General features: G+C 41.0%; 1 protein-coding gene across 1 annotated transcript; it reads right to left on the minus strand.

The window, feature by feature from the left end:
- Positions 1-167: 167 nt before the first annotated feature.
- LOC132828976 (protein fem-1 homolog C-like) lies at positions 168-9552 on the minus strand. Its single transcript, XM_060846218.1, has one exon. The coding sequence runs from the start codon at positions 9360-9362 to the stop codon at positions 7512-7514; it is 1851 nt and encodes a 616-aa protein (XP_060702201.1). The 5' UTR covers positions 9363-9552; the 3' UTR covers positions 168-7511.
- Positions 9553-20618: the final 11066 nt, after the last annotated feature.

Below are 20618 nucleotides of genomic sequence, written 5' to 3' on the forward strand. Positions count from 1 at the left end.
TGCTGCCAACTGGACATGTAGCAAGTTGTATTTGTGCACTCGACTCTCACTGCAGTCTCTGGCATGAGAGCACCTCTTCCTGCTGCTATTTTTTGTGAAGCAGCCTGTTTATATCACACTGAATGAATGTTGATACAATATTTGGCAACTTGATTTATTAAAGGTAGAGAAATGACTACACATTGAGAAATCAACAGCCCCATTCCCCAGAGAATATGTATTAATCTGAATAAATAAGCCCATGAAAAATAAACAAATGTATGAGTTTATTTATATGCTCATTTTTACCCAGTCATTTGAGACTTTGTCCGGGAAGCCCAGAAAACTTAGCTTCAGTTGGATAATGGTCAAACTCTTAATCTCAGTGGTATTGTTTCAAATCCTCTATGAGCTAATAAATTTCAGTTTTCAAATTGTTTTGTTTTTTTCTTTTTATCTAAACATTTTATGATCAGTTTTCCTCTCGTTTACTTAAAAGTTTTGGTTATATTTCTTCATTGGCTGTCAAAAGCATATTTTAAAGGGAACAGTGGATAAATGGTAGTTCAAGTACCAAAAGGAAATTGCATTTGGTTAAAGACAACACAGTATTATTAGTCTGCATCAAGCCAACTTGTTTAATGCAGCAGCTGCCACTCTGACACTGACATTGTGATTGCATGTGTAGGGGAAATGCTCCCTGCTACTGTGGTACAAACAGCCAGAAAATTGTGGTCTTGAAGTTGTGGGATAGTTACAAGCATTTAACGTTTAGTTAGACACTTCTACTAGAATAATGAAGAGACACATTTCAGACTGAATGGGTCAAATTTATGCATGTTGATATTCTCAAGGTCAAAGTGTATCTGAAATTTAAAGGAAACAACTAGAAGCAACTGAAGCTCAAGGAATGACTGGAAGAAGAAAGAGAGATTAATGTTTTATGTGGGCTTACCTTAATTTCCTTTTTTTTATAAGCAAAGGGTTGCACTTTCTTTACACCATGCAACTTATTGTATTACACTGTACAAACAAAATATTTGTGCATTGTCACTGCCATTTCCTCAATCTGAATGACCAGTTAATCCAAGGGATAAGGAGTTAAAATGGACCTGAACACTTCCGCTTAAAACGCTGGGGTACTATGAATTAAAGCAGCTTCGAAACAGTGACAGGATTGGACAGTCAGTTCTGATTTATGGAAGGGAAATAATGCTTGACAAATATATTGGAATTTTGAGGATGTAACTAGTAGAGTTGATGAGGGCGAGTCAATGCATGTGCTTGGACTTTCAGGCCATTTTCATTGAGGTCTCACATAAGAGAAATATCATGTAAAATAAAGAGGATGGAATTGGGGATAGTGCCATGTCACAGTTGGAGAATTTGTTGGCAGACAGGAAACAAAGAGGAGGAATAAATAGGTCTTTTCCTCCCAAGTGACAGGCAGTGATCACAGGGATCAGTACTTGGACCTAGGCTATTCACAATATAAATAAGGAGAACTAAATGTAAATCTCCCAAGTTTTCGAAAGACACAAAGCTGGGTTGGATGGTGAACTATGAGGATGCAGCAAAGATGCTGCAGTGTGAATTGGACAAGTGAGTTGGCAACTGCGTAATAGATAAATATAATATAGCTAAATGTGAGGTTATCCAGTTTGCAAGCAAAAACAAGGTGGCAGATTATGTTGTAACTGCTGATAGATTAGGAAAGGGGGATTATGTTGTAACTGCTGATAGATTAGGAAAGGGGGACATGTAGTGAGATCTGGGTATCCTTGTCAGCATGAAGATAGGGAGGAATGTAAATGGGATGTTGGCCTTCAAGGCAAAAGGATTTGACTACAGGAGCAGGGATATCTTGTTGCAATTGTACAAGTTATTGATGAGACCACATGGAGTATTGTGTACAGTTTTGATTTCCTTACCTGAGGAAGTATATTCTGGCTACAAAGGTTTACCAGAAGGATTCTTGGGATGACAAGACTGATGTTTGAAGTGGGACTATATCTGGGAATTTGAAGAATGAGGAGTTATCTTGTTGAAGCCTTTAAAACTCTTAACAGGATTAGACAGGGGAAACACAGGAAGGATGTTCTTGTTGACTTTTTAAAAAAAAATTCACAGGATGAGGGCATCACTAGTTAGGCCAGCATTTATTGCCCATTCCTAATTGCCCAGAGGACAGTTGAGTTAACCACATTGCTGTGGGTCTGGAATCACATGTAGGTCAGACCAGGTAAGGATGGCAGTTTCCTTCCCTAAAGGACATTAGTGCACCAGATGGGTTTTTCTGATAATTGATAATGAATTCATGTTCACTAGACTGTTAATTCAGATTCTTTTAAAAATTGAGTTCAACTTCCACCATTTACTGTAGCAGGATTCAAACCCAGGTGCCCAGAACATTATCTGGTCTCTGGATTAACAGGCCAGCGATAATACCATTGGGCCATTGCCTCCCTACTGTGGAGTCCAAAAGTAGGAGTTACAGTCTAAGGACATGAGACAGGCCATTTAGAACTGAGATGAGAATTTTCTTAACCGACAAGAGTATTGAGTCTGTGAGATTCTCTGCCACAGAAAGCAACTGAAACCAAAACATTGAATATTTTTCAATAAGGAGTTAGTTTTTTTAAAAAGGGTACAGAGAGAAAGCAGGAACAGAATATTGATTTGGATAATCAGTCATGTTCATATTAAAGGGTGAAGCAGACTCAAATGGCCTACTCCTGCTTCTATATTTCTTTGAATTGAAAACTATATAGGGGAGAATGCCAGTGAAAAAGTTCAAGTAGTGAATGGTTGAAGATGCAAAGTCCTTTTTATTCAAAGCGACCAATTACCACCTTTAAGGGTAGCCTGAGTTTTCCAACAACAAATTTATACAGCACCTTTCACCTAAAATATTTTTTTACGGCAAGAGGAGAAAGACTTACAAGGGACCTGAAGGACAATGTTTTCACACAAAGGATGGTTTGTGTGCAGAATGAACTGCCAAAGAAAGTGGTAGAGGCAAGTACAGTTACAATATTTAAAAGCTTGTTGGACAGGTACATGAATAGGAAAGGTTTACAGGGATCTGGGCCAAACGTAGGCAAGTGGGTCTAGTTTAGTTTGGAAAGCTTTGTCATGGCATGGATGAGTTGGATTGAACAGTCTGCTTCTGTACTGTACGTCTTTTATCACTGTGTTGTAAGGCACTTCCACGTGGATGTCAGAACATGGGATATTAGAAGAGATAATCAAAAGTTTGATCAAAAGGGTAAAGGAATCCTCCCTTAAAGGAAGTACAATGAGAAACAGAAGGGATTTTATAAGAGGGAACTCTCAATCCTCGGACCTAACTATCTGAATTTGAAGCTACCAAGGAAGCAGTTAAAATTGTGGATGCTTAGAGACCAGGTAAGTTGGAGGGTGATGGGACTGGAAGACTTTACAAAGAGTTGATGGCTTAAGAACAGAGGCATTCAAAAACAAGAGAATAGATCCTTGTATCTTCCATTATCCAGATTTTAGAGTCTCTGTTGCTAAAGTTACTAGCAAGTTCAATTCTTCTGACATTATAAATATATACCTTTATTCTGCTAATTATTAGAACACTATCCATCCAACATTTTAGCACTGATCACCATATAATGAGGCACTACTGAATTCTCCATTTAATGTCTGGAGGGACTAGAGTGTTAACATTTTTAATCATTTTACAAAATTGATGTGATGGTCATTGTTTGTGAACTTGTTTTGCTTTCTTCTCCCGTTGAAGTCAAGGAGGCATCGACTTCTTCCATAAACATTTGTGAAATCCTAAAGTTCAACTCCCTAGCTCTGGTCTTTCCTTCCTAATATGATCTATAGGTATCCTTTTCCTAGATTTATCATTTGTTTTTAAGGCATGAATAATTAGTTTTCTAAATCAGCTGGTTTTAGATATACATTTATTATAAGTGCCACACAGTCACAAGTGTAGCTCAGCAGCAATTTACATTTAATACTCTTCAAGCCAAACAATTGAGTGTAAACTCTGGGCAAAGAATGTGCTAAAATAAATAGGTTCCAAAAGCTACATTTAAGAGTATTCTGAAAAAGGTATCGATATTAGCATTCTTGTGCATGTGTGAAAACATGCAGTCACACAGTGCAAGATCCCCATAAAATAAAGCCCTATTAGAACAAATTAGATCTATACATAGTGCCTTTAACATTCCAAGTATTTACAACAGTGTTTAAAATCTCTGCCTTCCTTTAAAATTAAAATGTCTTTATTGTAACTATAGTTACACTTTTACACTAAAATAAAACCCACACACATCTGTTTCACTTTTTCAGAGAACAACTGATCTATTGAGCCACAAGGCTGTTCATAAAGGTCAAATGACAAACATATCCAGTGCGAAGAAAAACGCTTTTTGCAGTTAACAAACGTGCAAGCTTCAAAAGATGTTATATACCCAAAAACGGTATCTGCTCTGTTTGTGCCTGTGACAAAACATTTTCCTTGCTTTTTTTATTGCAATTCACTGCTGTTACAACACATTCATTTGAACGTTTTTTTCTTCTGAACATTCGCAAATCACGAAACTGAAATTGCATGGCCACTTCCTTTCCAAATGTTCTAAATCATCAAAGGGTTACAGTTTGGTGAAATACCGAGTGAAGTGTTCAGGCTGCTAATTGTCATTTGCAGTAAACAACTTAAATCTAGTTTTCGGTCTCCTCTACATTGGGGAGACCAGACACTTCCTCGCAGAGCGCTTCAGAGAATGGTGCGGGTGTCCTGGAGACAATCAACCCCAACACCCTGTGGCTGAACATTTCACCCCCGACTCCAAGTCTGCCGAGGGCGTGCAGGTCCTGGGTCTCCTCCATCACCACTCCCTCACCACCTGAAGCCTGGAGGAAGAACGCCTCATCTTCTGCCTCAGGACCCTTCAATCCCAGGGCATCAATGTGGACTTCACCAGCTTTCTCATTTCCCCTCCCCCCACTATAACCCAGTTCCAACCTTCCAGCTTAGCACTGTCCTCGTGATCTGTCCCATCTGTCAATCTTCCTTCCCACCTATCCACTGTAACCACCTCTCTGACCTATCACGTTTACCCCCACCTCCATCCACCTGTTGGACTCTTAGCTACCTTCTCCCTAGCCCCATCCCCCACACACTTATCTCTCCAACCCTGAGGCACTCAGCCTCAGGCCTGACAAACGGCTTTTGCCCAAAACGTTGACTTTCCTGCTCCTCGGATGCTGCCTGACCTGCTGTGCTTTTCCAGCACCACTCTAATCTTGACTTAAATCTAGTTTGTATAGCCTTTTGATGTTTTTGTGACAACAGAGCAAAAACAAAAAGGTGTGTATATATTTGTGATGGGTAATATCTAAAGACTGACTACGTGGATGCAGGGCAAGTACAAAAATAATTGGATGCATTACTGAATTCAAACAAACATGTCTGCTTTCTAATAGCCATGTACCCTTCACTGATGCCAAAGGTTCAAGTTGAGAGTTAGACCTTATAACCAAAACGGTTAGTCCCTGGAAGGGGATAGGTACACATCAGACAGCAAGAGCTACAGCTGGGGGAAAGGCAATTAGACAAGATTTAGGATAGCGTAAGAAACTGCAGGGAATGGGCACAAAAGAAACGTGGAGTTTATTCAAGGAACAGCTACTATGTGTCCTTGATAAGTATGTACCTGTCAGACAGGGAGAGTGTTGTTGAGCACAGGAGCATGGTTTACTAAGAAAGTTGAATCTCTTGTCAAAAGGAAAAAGGCAGCTGATGTTAGAATGAGATGTGAAGGCTGTTAGGGTGATTGAAGATAGTTTCTTAACTCAAGAGTAGTAGGGATGTGGAACACACTGCCTGCAACAATTGTAGAATTGCCAACTTTACGGGCATTTACATGGTCATTGGTTAGGCATAATCGATGAGAATGGAATAGTGTAGGTTAGATCGGCTTCAGATTGTTATCACAGGGTGGTGCAACATGGAGAGCCGAAGAGTAACGTTCTACGGTCTAGAAGCTTGCTCATACAAATGAAGTTATTTGTAAAAACAAGGGATGATCCTGTCCAAAGTGAATTGTTTTAAGTATTAGTTGCTTTGAGTGGAGTATGATATTTTCTGAAAGATCAGCTTAGCTACAATAGTGAACCTCAATTTTTAAAAATATTCTTGATCAATTCTTGGAATTTAGGACTGATGTCACTTCAATGTTTCAGTAAAAAGTGAGACATTGGTGCCAAAAGGCAGTGAACAAAGTCCATCAGCCGCAGGGAGGGTACCCAATTCAGTTCCAATTGTTTAAAAATAAAATACAAAAATTGTAAAAATCTACACTTTTATGAAAATCATGGACAGAAGTAAGTAGGTAGGACATATCCACCAAACATTAGAACTTTCTAAATATTTACTGAAGAGGACTTTCAAAGTGCCTATAACTTCTTTCCATTGTTTCATCCCTCTGCCTAACCATTGAAGAATCCTTCATAAACTCCATCTCAAAAGAAATGTTTCAAACAGAAGATTTTTCAATGCTGAAGAGCATAATGTTAAAATCATTAGGTTACAAATGATTTCAACATTACAGTAATATTTGAAGGTAAAATAAGCCCACAGGTTTAACAAACTAGTTCTTAGGCCTACCAATAAAAGTAGAATCTAGATTTACTAAACGCTGTCTACCAAAATTGTCAAGCGTTCTGAAGATTTATTATAACATCAGTGTACATAACTCGGAAACCATGTCTAATGTTGGGACAGTAAATGATGCAACTCAATAGATTGATAGGAATCTGAAATTAACAGACATCTGACATAGAACAGCACACTGCTTGTTTCCAGCTCTGATGTTATTTCCACTTTATAGTGGTCAGGAGATACTGATAGATCTTTACCCTGATGTTCTATCGAGTCTATGACGTGTTTCATTTTGGTAACCTATACCATATTGAAATTTAAAATGTAACTCACACTCGTGCATGTTCTTTGGACCTTGTTGCACTTAGTGGATATTTTATTTGCTGAATCTTAAAAAGCAGCTGAAATGCACAGGTGCCACCGGATTTATTGGGTGTGTTAAAATTTAATTTTCCTACAATAATGAAGTACAGCTGAGGAAATGCTGTGCGTAGAACTTAAAAATCCACAAAACAAAATGGTATGAGCTGTGATCCATTCAGTCAGGGAGGCAGCAGTGGTGCAACAGGGAAATTAAGTGAAGAGTTTATAAGACTTTTTAAAAATTGCAGATTATTAACTAATTTTCTCTAAATGAATTAGAATTCCCTTCACCCAAACATCTGGTCTTTTGGTATAATTCAGAATGGACAACAGAGCAGATAGCAACCAGCATATATTCTGCAAGACTAAATTTTGTTTGTTCTGTGGTCTTAGCCCTATAAGATTGAAATAGCCCTTCAGGAGGCGGACTGATTTTAATCTCACTGAAGTGTCTGTCATATTTATGTCAGTGAGTTGTTCAATCCCCATGTGAACCAATTTTATAAAGACTTAATTTAGCACTTCAATGTAGTTGAATGAAAGCATCCAGTTCTTCTGGAATTAATCCTTTGTAAATGACCTTATGTTTTTCAACAGCACGAGCAGCAAGGCACTGCAGAGTGATGTGGTTGATGGGTTGAATCAAATTCTTGGCCATCTTCTTTTCATCCAACAAATCCCAAGCAGTTTTCTTGGAAGAATTGGTGGCATCAAAATGTGCACCGGTGTCAATTAACATGTTCATAATATCAAGATTGTTGTTGAATGCAGCTATATGTAGAGGAGTGTTGTTCTCATAATCTCTTGAGTCAACGTCAGCACCACATTCCAGCAGTACCGAGGTCACTTGCAACGAAGGGAACTTGCAAACTGGATAACGGCCAACTGATGTTGTGTCCTTGTCAACTGCTAGATGTAACGGGGTAAATCCACCCTTTCCTCTTGGGTTCAGCTTCAAAAGCCGATAGATGGTTTGCTTCTTGTAATGTTCCTGATCAGGGCTACATTCTACCTTTTCTAACAAGGAAATCAAGTGTAAAATAATAGATAAAGCTTTTGTGAATTGTGCAACATCAGGTGGGTTCTCCCGCTGATTCACTGCTCGTTCAACTTCACGGACACTTTTACACAAGATGCCCATAAGATCAGTGAAAGATACTTTCATGGCCAGGGTGCCTTTTGGACGGTCTTGCAGGACAAAAGAAAAAAGCTCAGCAAAGGAGAGCAAACTACTGGCAGTCATAGGGCTCAGTGGGTCTAAATTGTTCTGCTGCATATCCAATGCATATTTCCACAAATTGATGCATCTTTCAAAGTTTCCAGAATCAGCATAAACTGCACCTCGATAACGAATATAGTAGGAAGTGTCTGGATGGGATGGACCAAGAATTCTCTCTCGGATCAACAAGGCTTGCATCCTCATCTCATCTGGGTCAGTAATCAAGGCTTCCAGCTCTTCAGATGTTGTAACCTCTTTGGCATAATCATAAGCTAACACCAGTTGTCCCACCTGTGGCTTCTTAACTATTTTGCTTTTGTCACTGTGCCTCTTCTCCATTGCTCTCTTCCAAAACTTCATCGCTCCCAGCAAGTCTCTTTTCTTATCAACAAACGTAGCTCCCAATAGTTCAAGTGCATCAATTCGGTCTTCCTTCTTGGTCTGCACGTGATTAATAAGAAACTCCACAATATTCATGTGACCTGTGACACTGGCAGCAAGTAAGGGGGTCATTCCATAGCCATCCTTTTCCATCTTAGCCCCACATTTTAGCAGCATTTTCATTATTTCCAGACTGCCTGACTCTGCGCAGTCGTGCAAAGCAGTGTTCCCCTTCACACTCTTCCTATTCACATCCGCACCCTTCTCCAGCAGATACTTGGCAATCTCCTTGTGCCCCTTATAGCATGAGATCATGAGGCAGGTATGCCCGTGCCTGTTCGCCACTTCCATGTCCGCCCTGTGCTCGATGAGGTACTTGACGATCTCCAGGTGGCCGTCGAAGCAGGCGGCCCGCAGTGGGGTGGAGTTGGTCAGGGTGGTGTTGTTGACGGACGCCCCGTGCTCCAGCAGGGTCCGGACCACCGACAGGTGCCCGGCGGCCGACGCTGCCCACAGCGGCGGGGCCCCTTCGATGGTCTCCCCGTCGAAATTGACCGAGCCGCCCAGCTCCACCTTGGCCTTGCAGTGTTCCATTAGGTAGTCGACGACCTGCAGGTGGCCGTACCTGGAGGCGATGAGCAGGGGGGTGCCGCCATTGGTTTTCTCCAGTGTCACCGCCTCCAGCTCCTCCGCGCTCCGGTTGTTCAGCAACTTCTGCATAAGTTTCAACTTGCCGTCCCGAGCTGCGTTGAAAACTGCCGTCTTGATATCCATGGTCGGGCCCCGGCTGCCATTTAAACTCCGGCCGGCCCAACGGGGAAGGGGTGTGGCGGGGAAGGTGAGGAGACAGAGGGTGGCGGGCAGTCGGTCGGTCGCCTGGGCCCTGCCCGAACGGCCGATATTATCTCCCGAAAGTAAAATGGAGACCCTCCGGCTGACAGCTCCGACCCTGTGGGGCTCACCGCGCATGCGCCACCGCGGCGAATGCTGGTCTGGCGTCACGTGATACGTGCCGGTGGCACTACAACCCCCAGAAGACACCGCGGAACCGTCGAGACGATTGGCTCAACCTGCCCCCTAACCGACATTAGCAGTAGCCAATGAGGAGATAGAGCCGTGCGCGAGGGGGCCGGTACAACAATGGGATTCGCCAATGGGTTTGGCGAGGAGGCGGGTGTTTATTTGAAGGGTGGAGATGGCGGTGAGCAGGTGAGGTGAGCTGCCCAAGTTCGTTCCAATGGCAAAGCAGTTCGTTGAATCTGGAAATCCCACACCGTGACCTTATAAGTGTGATTCGCCGTGCTTCATTTTCACTGTGCTGAAAAGAAGACGAAGTGACCTGTCAGATTTACACAGAAGGATCCCACAGACATCAGTGAGGAAATGGCTAGTTAATCTGAAATGGTAACTGAATATCAGATGTACTCGTTTTAATGTAGAGAGAACGTGCAAAATACGAAGAGTAAGCCACACAGCCCGACAGGCCTGCTGTGCCATTCAATAAGACCTGGCTGAATTGCATCCATTTCTCTTTTTCATTCTATTCTCATTGTCCTTGATTCCCATTGTGCCCTCAGATCTGATCTCTAATGCTCACTAATTAAATGGCTACAACTCATAGAGTCTGTAAAGATGTATAGTATGGAAACAGAACCTTTCATCCATGCCAATCAGACATTCTAAATTATACTAATCCCATTTTCCAGCATTTGGCTCATACCCCTCCAAACCATTCCTCTTCATATTTCTGTCCAGATGCCTTTAAATGTAAGTTTATCAGTCTCTACCACTTCCTTGCATTCCAATCTCTGCATGGAAAAAGTTGTTCTTTAGGTCCCTTTTAAATCTTTCCCCACTCACCTTAAACCTGGGACACCCCTATCATGGGGAAAAGACCTTGACTATTCACCCTATCCATGCCCCTTGTGATCTTATAAATGTCTATAAGGTCAGCCCTCAGCCTTTGATGTTCCAGGGAAAACAACCCCAGCCTATTCAGCCTTTCCTTACAACTCATACCCTCCAATCCTGGCAACATTCCTGTAAAATCTCTTCTGAATCCTTTCAAGTTTAACAACATATCTTCTAGAGCCGGGACACCAAAATTGAATGCAGTATTCCCAAAGTGACCAACCAATGTCCTATACAGGTGTAAAATGACCTTCCAACTTGGATACTCAATGCACTGACCAAAAAAGTAAGCATACCATACACCTCCTGCATCACTCTGTCTACCCACGAGTCTACTTTCAAGGAACTATGAACCTGCCCTCCAAGGTCTCCCCAGGGTCTTACCATTAAATGTATAAGTCTTTCTCTGATTTGCCATACCAAAATGTAGCACCTCACATTTATCTAGATTAAACTCCATCTGCGACTCCTAAGCCCTTTGGCTCATCTGAGGCAATCTTCTTTACTACCCATTAGACCACCAAGTTTGAATACTGAGTTCCCAACCTTTGTCACTGTGTCATGACATTGTAATGTTAGCTACATATTTACTTCTAGTTATTAATTATAATTTGATTTCATTAATTTATCTAACTTGTAATGTGTACTTTCACTTTCAAATGTGGCATCTTTAATTTTCACATTTTTAGATCTGATGTATCCTTAATCACTAATGCCCATATTATCATTATTAAGCTCCCTAGCTTATGATTTAGCCTGCTGGATTTCACTCAAATCTGCTGTAGACCTGACCTTCCTTTTCAGACTTATAATGTTTTCTTCGACTAGACTGAAGCTGAAGGAAGTGAGAAACCAGTCACTAACCTTTCCCCAAATGCAGTACAGTGATGGTGTGCCATGTGATAAACTCTGAGTGAATTTTACCAGGCCTTCAGAGATTAGTTTGAAGTTGGACAAGGATAAGCAAAATTGGGTGAGGGCTTTAATTTAATGGGGAGTGGAGGAGTCATAATCTATGAGGTTCACTTGGCTAACCTCGTTATAATCCTACAACAATAACAGAAAAGGAACAGCAATATATTTTCAAGTCAGGTGTGTGTGGAGTTTGGGGAGAAACTTGCACCTGGTGGTATACCAGTGCGTCAGCTGTCCTTGCCTTATTAGGTGGTAGATGTTTAGGAGGTACTGTTGAAGGTGCTTTGCTAAATTGATATCACATATCATAGAGTTACACAGCACAGAAACAGACCCCTCAGCTCAATTTGCCCATGTCAACTAAGTTTCCCAAACTGAACTTATCTGATTTGCTTGCATTTGGCCCCACAACCTTTCCTATCCATGTTTTGTAAATATTGTAATTGTACTCACTTCCACCACTTCCTTTGGCAGCTGGTTCCATTAATGCACCACCCTCTTGTAAACAAGTTGCCCCATAGATTCCTTTTAAATCTTGGTCCTCTCTCGAAAATTATGTCCTCTAGTTTTGAACTCCCCTAACCTAGGCAAAAGACTGTTGCTACTCACTCTATCCATGCCCCTCATGATTTTATAAACCTCTATAAGGTGACTCCTCAGACTTCTACGCTCCAGGGAAAAAAGTTCCAGTCTATCCAGCCTCTCCTTATAACTCAAACCTTTCAGTCTTGGTAACATTCTTGTAAATCTCTTTTGCATCTTTTCCAGTTTAATAACACCCTTCCTATAGTAGAGTGACCAGAACTGTATACAATGCTCCAAATGTGGTCTTACCAATGTCTTGCACAGCTATAACGTCCTAACTCCTGTACTCAATGCTCTGACCAATGAAAGCAAGCGTGCCAAATGTCTTCTCCACCTCCAACCCTGTCTACCTGTGATGCCACTTTGAAGAAACTATGCAACTTCACTGCTCGGTCTCTCTGTTCAACAACACTACCTAGGGTCCTACCGTTACCAGGTCCTGTCCCAACTTATCTCCCCAAAATGCAACCCCTAAACTAAACTCTATGTGCAATTCCTCAGCCCACTGGCCCAGTTGATCAAGATCCCTTCTGCACTGCCCACTATTTCACCAATTTTGGTGTTATCTGCAAATTTACTAACCATGCCTCCTAATTCTTATCCAAATCATTCATATAAATGATGAACAACAGTGGAACCAGGCACTGATGTTCATGGCACACTGCTGGTCACAGACCTCCAGTTTGAACAACAACCCTTTACCACCATCCTCTGTCTTCTACAGTCAAGCCAATTTTGTATCCAGTTGGCTAGCTCTCCCTAGATTCCATGTGATCTAACTTACTAACCAGTCTACTATGTGGAACTTTGTTGAAGGCTTTGCTAAAGTTCATGTAAACAACACCTACCGCTCTGCCTTCATCTATCAGCTTAGTCACTTCTTCAGAAAACTCATTCAAGTTTTTGAGACACGATTTTGCATGTGCAAAGCCATGCTGAATATCCCTAATCAGTCTTTACCTTTCCAAAACAAGTAAATCTTGTCTCTCAGAATTCCCTCCAAAAACCTACTCACTACTGACATCAGGATCATTGATCTATTGTTTCCTGGCTTTACCTTGCAGCCTTTTGTAAATAATGACACAACGTTAGCCACTGTCCAGTCTTCTGGCATCTCACCTGTGGCTATCAATGATATAATTATCTAAGGATCCTGCAGTTTCTTCCTTATATTCCCAAAATGTCCTGGAAATTTACCTACCTTTTTACATTTTAAGACCTCCAGCATCTCTTCGGTGATTTGTACTGTTTTCAAGATATTACTGTTTATTTTACCAAGTTCCCTAGCTTTCATGTCTTTCTCCACAGTAAACATTGAAGCAAAATATTCATTTAGGATCTCACCCATCTCCAATGGTTCATTGCATAGATGGCCTCATTGTTCTTTAAGAAATCTTATGCTCTCTCTAGTTACTCTTTTGCCCTATGACTGATGGTGAATGGGGGTCCACTGTAGCAGGTTTGAATCTTGTGTACAGTTAGCATAGAAGTTTCAGCCCTTGACCCACTTTTGTAGCTGGTCCAGTTCAATTTCTAGGCAATGAAAAACCCTAGATTGTTGGTTGTGTTGGATTCAGCAATAATGCTGCTATTGAATGCAATGGGGAGATGTTTTGATTCTGTCCTATTTGAGATGATCAATGTCTGGTACTTGCGAAATCAACTCAAGCCTGAAAGTTGTCCAGTTCTTGCAATATTTGGATATCAATAGCTCCAGTATCTGAGAAATTGTGAATCGTGCAAAAAATTGTGCAACCCTGTATTAAAGTTCCTACTTCTGACCTCACGATGGAAGGAAGGAAGGACATAGATGAAACCGCTGAACATGATTGGGCTTAGGAATGACACTTAGAAACCCCTTCCATGATATCGTGGTGCTGAGATGATTGACTACCATTTTTCTTTATGCTTAGTATCACTCCAACCACTGGAGGGTATTCCTTTTGGCTTCAGGTTTGCTCGAATTCATTGATGTGACATTCAGTTAATGCCGCCTTGATATCAAGGACAGTCACTCTCACCACACCTCCAGACTTTACAGAACATAGAATTATATAGTAAAGGAACGCACCATTCGCACCACAATGTTGTGCTGAACATGATGCCAAATTAAACTAATCCCTTCTGCGTGCCCTTCCTCCAATTCCTGCATATTCATGTACTTATCTTAAAGTCTCTTAAATGCTTCTATCATATCTGCCTCCACACTACCCTTGGCAGCACATTCTACAATCCTGCCGTTCTCTCACATCTCCTTTGAACTTTCCCCCTCTCACCTTAAATGCATGTCCCCTAGTTTTTGACATTTCAACTCTGGGAAAAAGTTTCTGACTGCGAACCTGAACTATGCATCTTATAATTTTATATATTTCTGTCAAATAAGTTTGTAAGTTTTTACTTTTGTTGTTAGCAAGTTTGCGGTTGACACCAAAATTTGTGGCATAGTAGACAGTGAAGGAAGTTTTCTAAGATTACAAAAGGATCTTGATCAAACAGGTCAATGAGCTGAAAAACAGCAGATGGAGTTCAATCTGGATAAATGTGAGGTATTGTGTTTTGATACAACAAACAAGAGTAACGTTTATGCAACTAATGGTAGGACCTTGGGTAGTATTGTAAATCAGAGGGATTCGGGTGCAGGTACATAATTCTTTAAAATTTGCATCGCATATAGACAGGATGATTAAAAAGCATTGCCACACCTTCATTGCTCAGTCCTTTGATTTTGGGAGTTGAGACGTTATGTTGAGGTTGTACAGGACATTGGTGAGGCCTCTTCTGGAATACTGTGTCCAGTTTTGGTCACCCAGTTATAGGAAGGATATTATCAAACTGGAGAAGGTTCAGAAAAGGTTTACCAGGATGTTGCTAGGTATGGAAGGTTTCAGTTATAAAGAAAGTTTGGATAGGCTGGGACTTTTCTCACTGGAGTGTAGGAGTTCGAGAGGTGACCGGATAGAAGTTTATAAAATAATGAAAGGTATAGATGGTGGTTGAAATTCCCCATCTTGGGTAAAAGACAAGACTAGAAGGCACATTTTTAAGGTGAGAAGAGAGATTTTAAAAAGACATGAGAAGTAAATTTTTTACATGGAGGGTAATTCACGTGTGGAATGAGATCCTGAGGCAGTGGTGGATGCAGATACATTTACAACTTTTAAAAGATATTTGGATAGATACATGAATAGGAAAAGTTTATAGGACATAGCCGGGAGCTGGTAGGTGGGAATAGTTTAGTTTGGGATTATGTCCCGTATGGACTAGTTGGACAGAAGGGTCTGTTTCCGTGCTCTATGACTCTTAAGTCTCCTCTCAGCCTCCTCCGCTCCAGAGAAAATAACCCATGTTTTTCTAGCCTCTTCTTATAGTTTATGCTCTCTAATCCAGACAGCATCCTGGTAAACTTCTTCTGCACCCTCTCCAAAGTCTCCACATCCTTCCCATAATGTGGCAACCAGAATTGAACGCAGTACTCTGTGTAGCCTAACCAAAGTCTTCTAAAACTGCAGCATGACATCTTGACTCTTGTACTCAATTCCCTGACCAATAAAGACAGGCATATCATACACTGTCTTCACCACCCTATCGACTTGCATGGCCACTTTCAAGGAGCTATGGACTTGAATGCCAAGCTCCCTCTGTACATCAATGCTGTTCAGGATCTGCCATTAACTGTATACTTTTCCTTTACATTTGATCTCCCAAAGTACAGCACCTCACACTTAACCGGGTTAAACTCCATCTGCTGTTTCTCCACCCATATCTGCAACTGATCTATATCCCACTGTGTCCTTTGACAAACTTCTACAACTATCCACAACTCCACCGATCTTTGTTATCTGCAAACTTACTAACCCACCCATCTACATTCTCATCCAAGTCATTTATATATATCATAAACAGCAGAAGTCTTAGTACTGATCCCTGCAGAACACTACTAGTCACTTTAGCTTTTTTGTCCAAGTTTGGACCAAGGCTGTAATGAGGTCAGGAGACCAGTGGCCCTGACAGAATCCAAATTGAGCCTTAGTGAGTTTTGCAAATCATTTTGCAAGGGCTATTTGATCACGCTGTCACTTACCCAATCCACTACTTTGCTGAGATTGCGAGTAGACTGAGAATGATAATTGATTAGGTTATTTTTGTTCTGCTCTTTGTATAGAATATACCTGGGTAGTTCTGGAGCAAATATTTTCAGGACTAATTGCTTAAATGTTGTCAGGGCCCTTGCCCTTTGCAGTATCCAGTGCCTTTAGTTGTTTCTTAATATCAAGTGGAGTGAATCAAATTGACAGAAGACTGACACATAATACTGGGGACCTCCAGACGAAGCAGAGATGGATCAGAGGTTGACTTCTTTCTGAAAGTGGCTGCAAATGCTTCAGCCTTATCTTTTGCACTGATATATTGTGTACTCCCTTTGTTAAGAATGCAGATCTTTAATGGAATCTTGTCCTTCCATTAGTTGTTTAATTGACTACCAATGATGTGGCAGGATTCCACAACTTAGATCTGATCTTGGGGGTTGTGTGATTAGCCCTATTAAATGCAGCTTCTGTTGTTTGGTGATAATGGTAGGATGAGGGGTTTGATGGGTCATAAGGTTTCAGATTGCAGTTATATACAGTTTTGCTTCTACAGATGGTGCACATTGCCTCAAGGATGCACATTTCCAAATTGCCAAACCTGTTTGAAATCTATCCCATTGAGCATGGTAGTAAATGACCCAGCACAATGGAGGATATCCTCAATCTGAAAGTGGGACTTTGGCTCCACAAAGTCAGTGCAATGGTCACTTCTAATAATACTGTCAGGGACACATGAATCTTATTTATGGTATGAATTTATTGGTAAGGATAAGGTCATGGAGTGTATGTTTTTCTCTTTCGTTGGTTCTCTCTCCACCTGCTGCAGACATAGCAGTTATGTCCTTTAGGATTTGACCAGCTCAATCAGTTGTGGTGCTACTGAGCCACACCTTGTAAAGGACATTGAAGTTCCCTAACTACAGTACATTCTGTGCCTTTGCCACTCTCTTTGCTTCTTCCAATTGGTGTTCAACATGGAAGAGTACTGCTTTAACAGATGATGGAGGAGTGTTATGTTGTTGTAGTTAGCAGGAGGTTTCCTTGCCCATGTTTTGGGCACGCTGTGATATTTCATTTGGTTTAGAGTCAATATTGATCACTCCTAGGGCAACTCCTTCCCACTGTTTATCTCCGTACCACTGCCTCTGGTTCTACCAATAAGTTAGGACATATCCAGAGATGGTAATAATGCAACATTGTAAGCAGTAATTCAGCAAGTATGATTATATGAGGCTGTTCCATAACTAGTCTCTCCACAATAACCCATGCTTGCTCATGTGAGACATTTATATCCTCTGCAATCAAAGGATTTGGTCCAGGCATTGCAACTTTTTCTAAACAAAAGGAAAGCATATGCTACAAGGATCAGTGCTGGATCCACTGCTTTTTGTCATTTACATAAATGATTTGAATGTGAATATAGAACGTATGGTTCGTAAGTTTTCAACTGAAACAAAATAGGTGGGGTAGTGGAAAGGGAATAAGATTATTTCAGAGTATAACAGGATCTAGATCAGATGGGCCAATGGACCGCGGACTGGCACATGGAGTTTAATTTGGATAAATGTGAAGTGTTGCATTTTGGTGAGGCAAACCAGGGCAAGACTTACACAGTAAGTTGTAGGCCCTTGGGGAGTGTTGCCAAACAGAGACCTAGGGTTGCAGGTGCATAATTCCTTGAAAGTAGAGTCGCAAGTAGACAGGGTGGTGAAGAACGCCACACTAACCTTTATTGGTCATAACATTGACTGTAGGAGTTGGGATGTCATGTTCCGCCAAATCAGACATTGGTGAGTCCACTTTTGGAATACTGCGTACAATTCTGGTTGCCTTTCTACAGGAAGGATGTTAAATTTGGAGTGCAGAAAAGATTTCAAGGATGATGCTAGGACTGTTTGAGCTGTAGGGAGAGGCTGACTAGGCTGGAGCTTTTTTCCCTGGAGCGTCCGACACGGAGGGGTGATCTCAGAGATTTGTAAAATCATTAAGGGCATGATTGGTGAAGAGCAAAGGTCTTTTTCCTAGAGTGGTGGAGACCAAAACTAGAGGACCTGAGGGGTAACTTTTTCACACACAGGGTGGTTCATGTCAGGAACGAGCTCCCAAAGAAAGTGGTGGAGGTGAGTACAATTAAAACTCCTATTCATATCCAGACACCATTTAAAAGGCTTTGTTTCTGTGCTGTATGACTCTCTGGCTCTATGTAGAAAATAATGCCCAGGTCATTCCCCATAGCAATGCCTCACCTAATCGGAATCAATTTGTCAATTGATCAGCATGCTTTCTAATGCAATATAAATTGTTTCTTCCTTTGAAATTTGGTATTCTTGCATTTATTACAATGAGTGTAAGACAAAAACTTTCAACAGCATGGCATCTTCTTTCGGCAATACATTAAAGAATTAAATATTCTGTGTTATATATTAAATAGAAAACAGGTTGTTCTGCTATTAACATGACAGTTGTATTCCTCTGCAGCTTAAGACCATAAGACATAGGAGTGGAAGTAAGGCCATTCAGCCCATCGAGTCCACTCCGCCATTCAATCATGGCTGATGGGCATTTCAACTCCACTTACCAGCGTTCTCCCCGTAGCCCTTAATTCCTCAAGACAACAAGAATCTATCGATCTCGGCCTTGAAGACATTTAGTGTCCCGGCCTCCACTACACTCCGTGGCAATGAATTCCACAGGCCCACCACTCTCTGGCTGAAGAAATGTTTCCGCATTTCTGTTCTGAATTGACCCCCTCTAATTCTAAGGCTGTGTCCACGGGTCCTAGTCTCCTCGCCTAACGGAAACAATTTCCTAGCGTCCACCCTTTCCAAGCCATGTATTATCTTGTACGTCTCTATTAAGTCTCCCCTCAATCTTCTAAACTCCAACGAATACAATCCCAGGATCCTTAGCCGTTCCTCATATGTTAGACCTTCACGCGATAGAAAATCCCACTCGGGAAAGCTGTTCTAGAAAATTGTCCTGTCGAGGATCGCTAATAGAAAATTGCTATACCTGTTCAGTAGAAAGTTTGCATTATCCAAAAAATGCTCACAATCTGTCAATCACGTTATAGCCAATTCGTGCTGTCGAAACAGGCGTTATAGCAAAACGACCTGTATTAGAATAAATTCAAGTGCGTCTCTTTATGACTGTGGGAAATTAATTGTGAACATTTTATCTGTAACTATTTAATTTATTTTTACATTTTACCAGTTCCTGTGACTGAGCTGTGTATTAATTTGATATAATTGAGAGTTTAAGTAGATAGGGTTTATGGAGACATCTTTTATCCTCCAAACGTGTGTGTTTGTTCACCAGTGTGGGGTGTATCTTGCTGAGTTCTTCTCCCACCCAGCAGGCAGTGTTTTTGATTGCTATCTGCTGGGAATCTTGTGGTCCCTTTGTGACGTAATGCAGGAAAAAAAGCAGTCTGAGAAAACAGTGGCCCAGGGAGATTGGAAACAAGTAGGAATGAGGTTGGAGGGACATTACTGTCAGCAGGCTAGAGGCTAAGCTAAATAGTCATTGAAGAAGCAACCACAGCAGATTCAGACACCAGCAGTAAGGATATTATTTAATTCAGTCTTGTTCAGAATTAAAAATCTTTATCAATTGCTTTTTTTCAGTTTGTAGGGTGCACATTAAGTTAGAAGGTAACATAAATACCTGCTTGCCCTACATGTTGTGATCAGCATTTCTTAAGATTTATTTCATAATCAACATCACAAAAAACCCCAAAATTTTATAATTATCACATTGTTGTTTCTGGGAGTTTGCGATGTAGAAATTGGGAGCTGTATTTCTAATGTTACAACTTCAAAAGTTCTTGATTGGCAGTAATTGCTTGAACGAGGTGGTGCTTGCAAAATCTTTTTAAAAAATGTTAAAGGTGTTCTATTTGCCTGCCACACAATAATTGCTCATGTATTGTGAGACTAAATCATCAACTTGTATTCAGTGATAGATTTGCACCACTGGATGGCACCACAAGCAGCTATTTCCTTGTTACAAACGCACAGACTAGAAACTGATCATCCAGCCCATCTCTTCCCTACTGGTGTTCAAACACCACATAAACTTTTCCCCACCCCTATTCATGAGGACGCAGGCGAGGTAGATGAAGGGTTGGGAATGTGATCCCAATAAGGAGAGAGGAAAACATATGAGTATGGAGGAGGAAAGGGAAAGGCAGTAAGTGAGGGCTTGATGTCCCCCACCATTCCCGACTCCAAATTTAACCTGCACCCATTATTGTTTTTTTTCTCCCTCCTGCATCATATTGTGCCATCTTCCATCTTTCAACTAAAAAGCAGGAAGAAATAAAATGAACAACTGAAAAAAAAAGTGCAGGAAATAGGATGAAGGTAAAAAATACAGGTAAGAGAAAGGTCATATTCCATGACCTCACATATGAAGTAACATAAAAAGGATTATAAATGTTAAATTAAATCTGGTACCAGCGATCTATGGATGTACAAAGAGGAAACCATGAGTAGCAGTTGAAATTGGATTGACTTCTTATTCTAGCAAG

The sequence above is a fragment of the Hemiscyllium ocellatum genome, chromosome 28 (genome assembly GCF_020745735.1).
Source record: "Hemiscyllium ocellatum isolate sHemOce1 chromosome 28, sHemOce1.pat.X.cur, whole genome shotgun sequence".
In the NCBI taxonomy this organism is placed as follows: Eukaryota; Metazoa; Chordata; class Chondrichthyes; order Orectolobiformes; family Hemiscylliidae; genus Hemiscyllium; species Hemiscyllium ocellatum.

Bases quoted from the DNA above. Each gene is read 5' to 3' on its own strand.
- LOC132828976 (XM_060846218.1), bottom strand. From the start codon at position 9,362: ATGGATATCAAGACGGCAGTTTTCAACGCAGCTCGGGACGGCAAGTTG.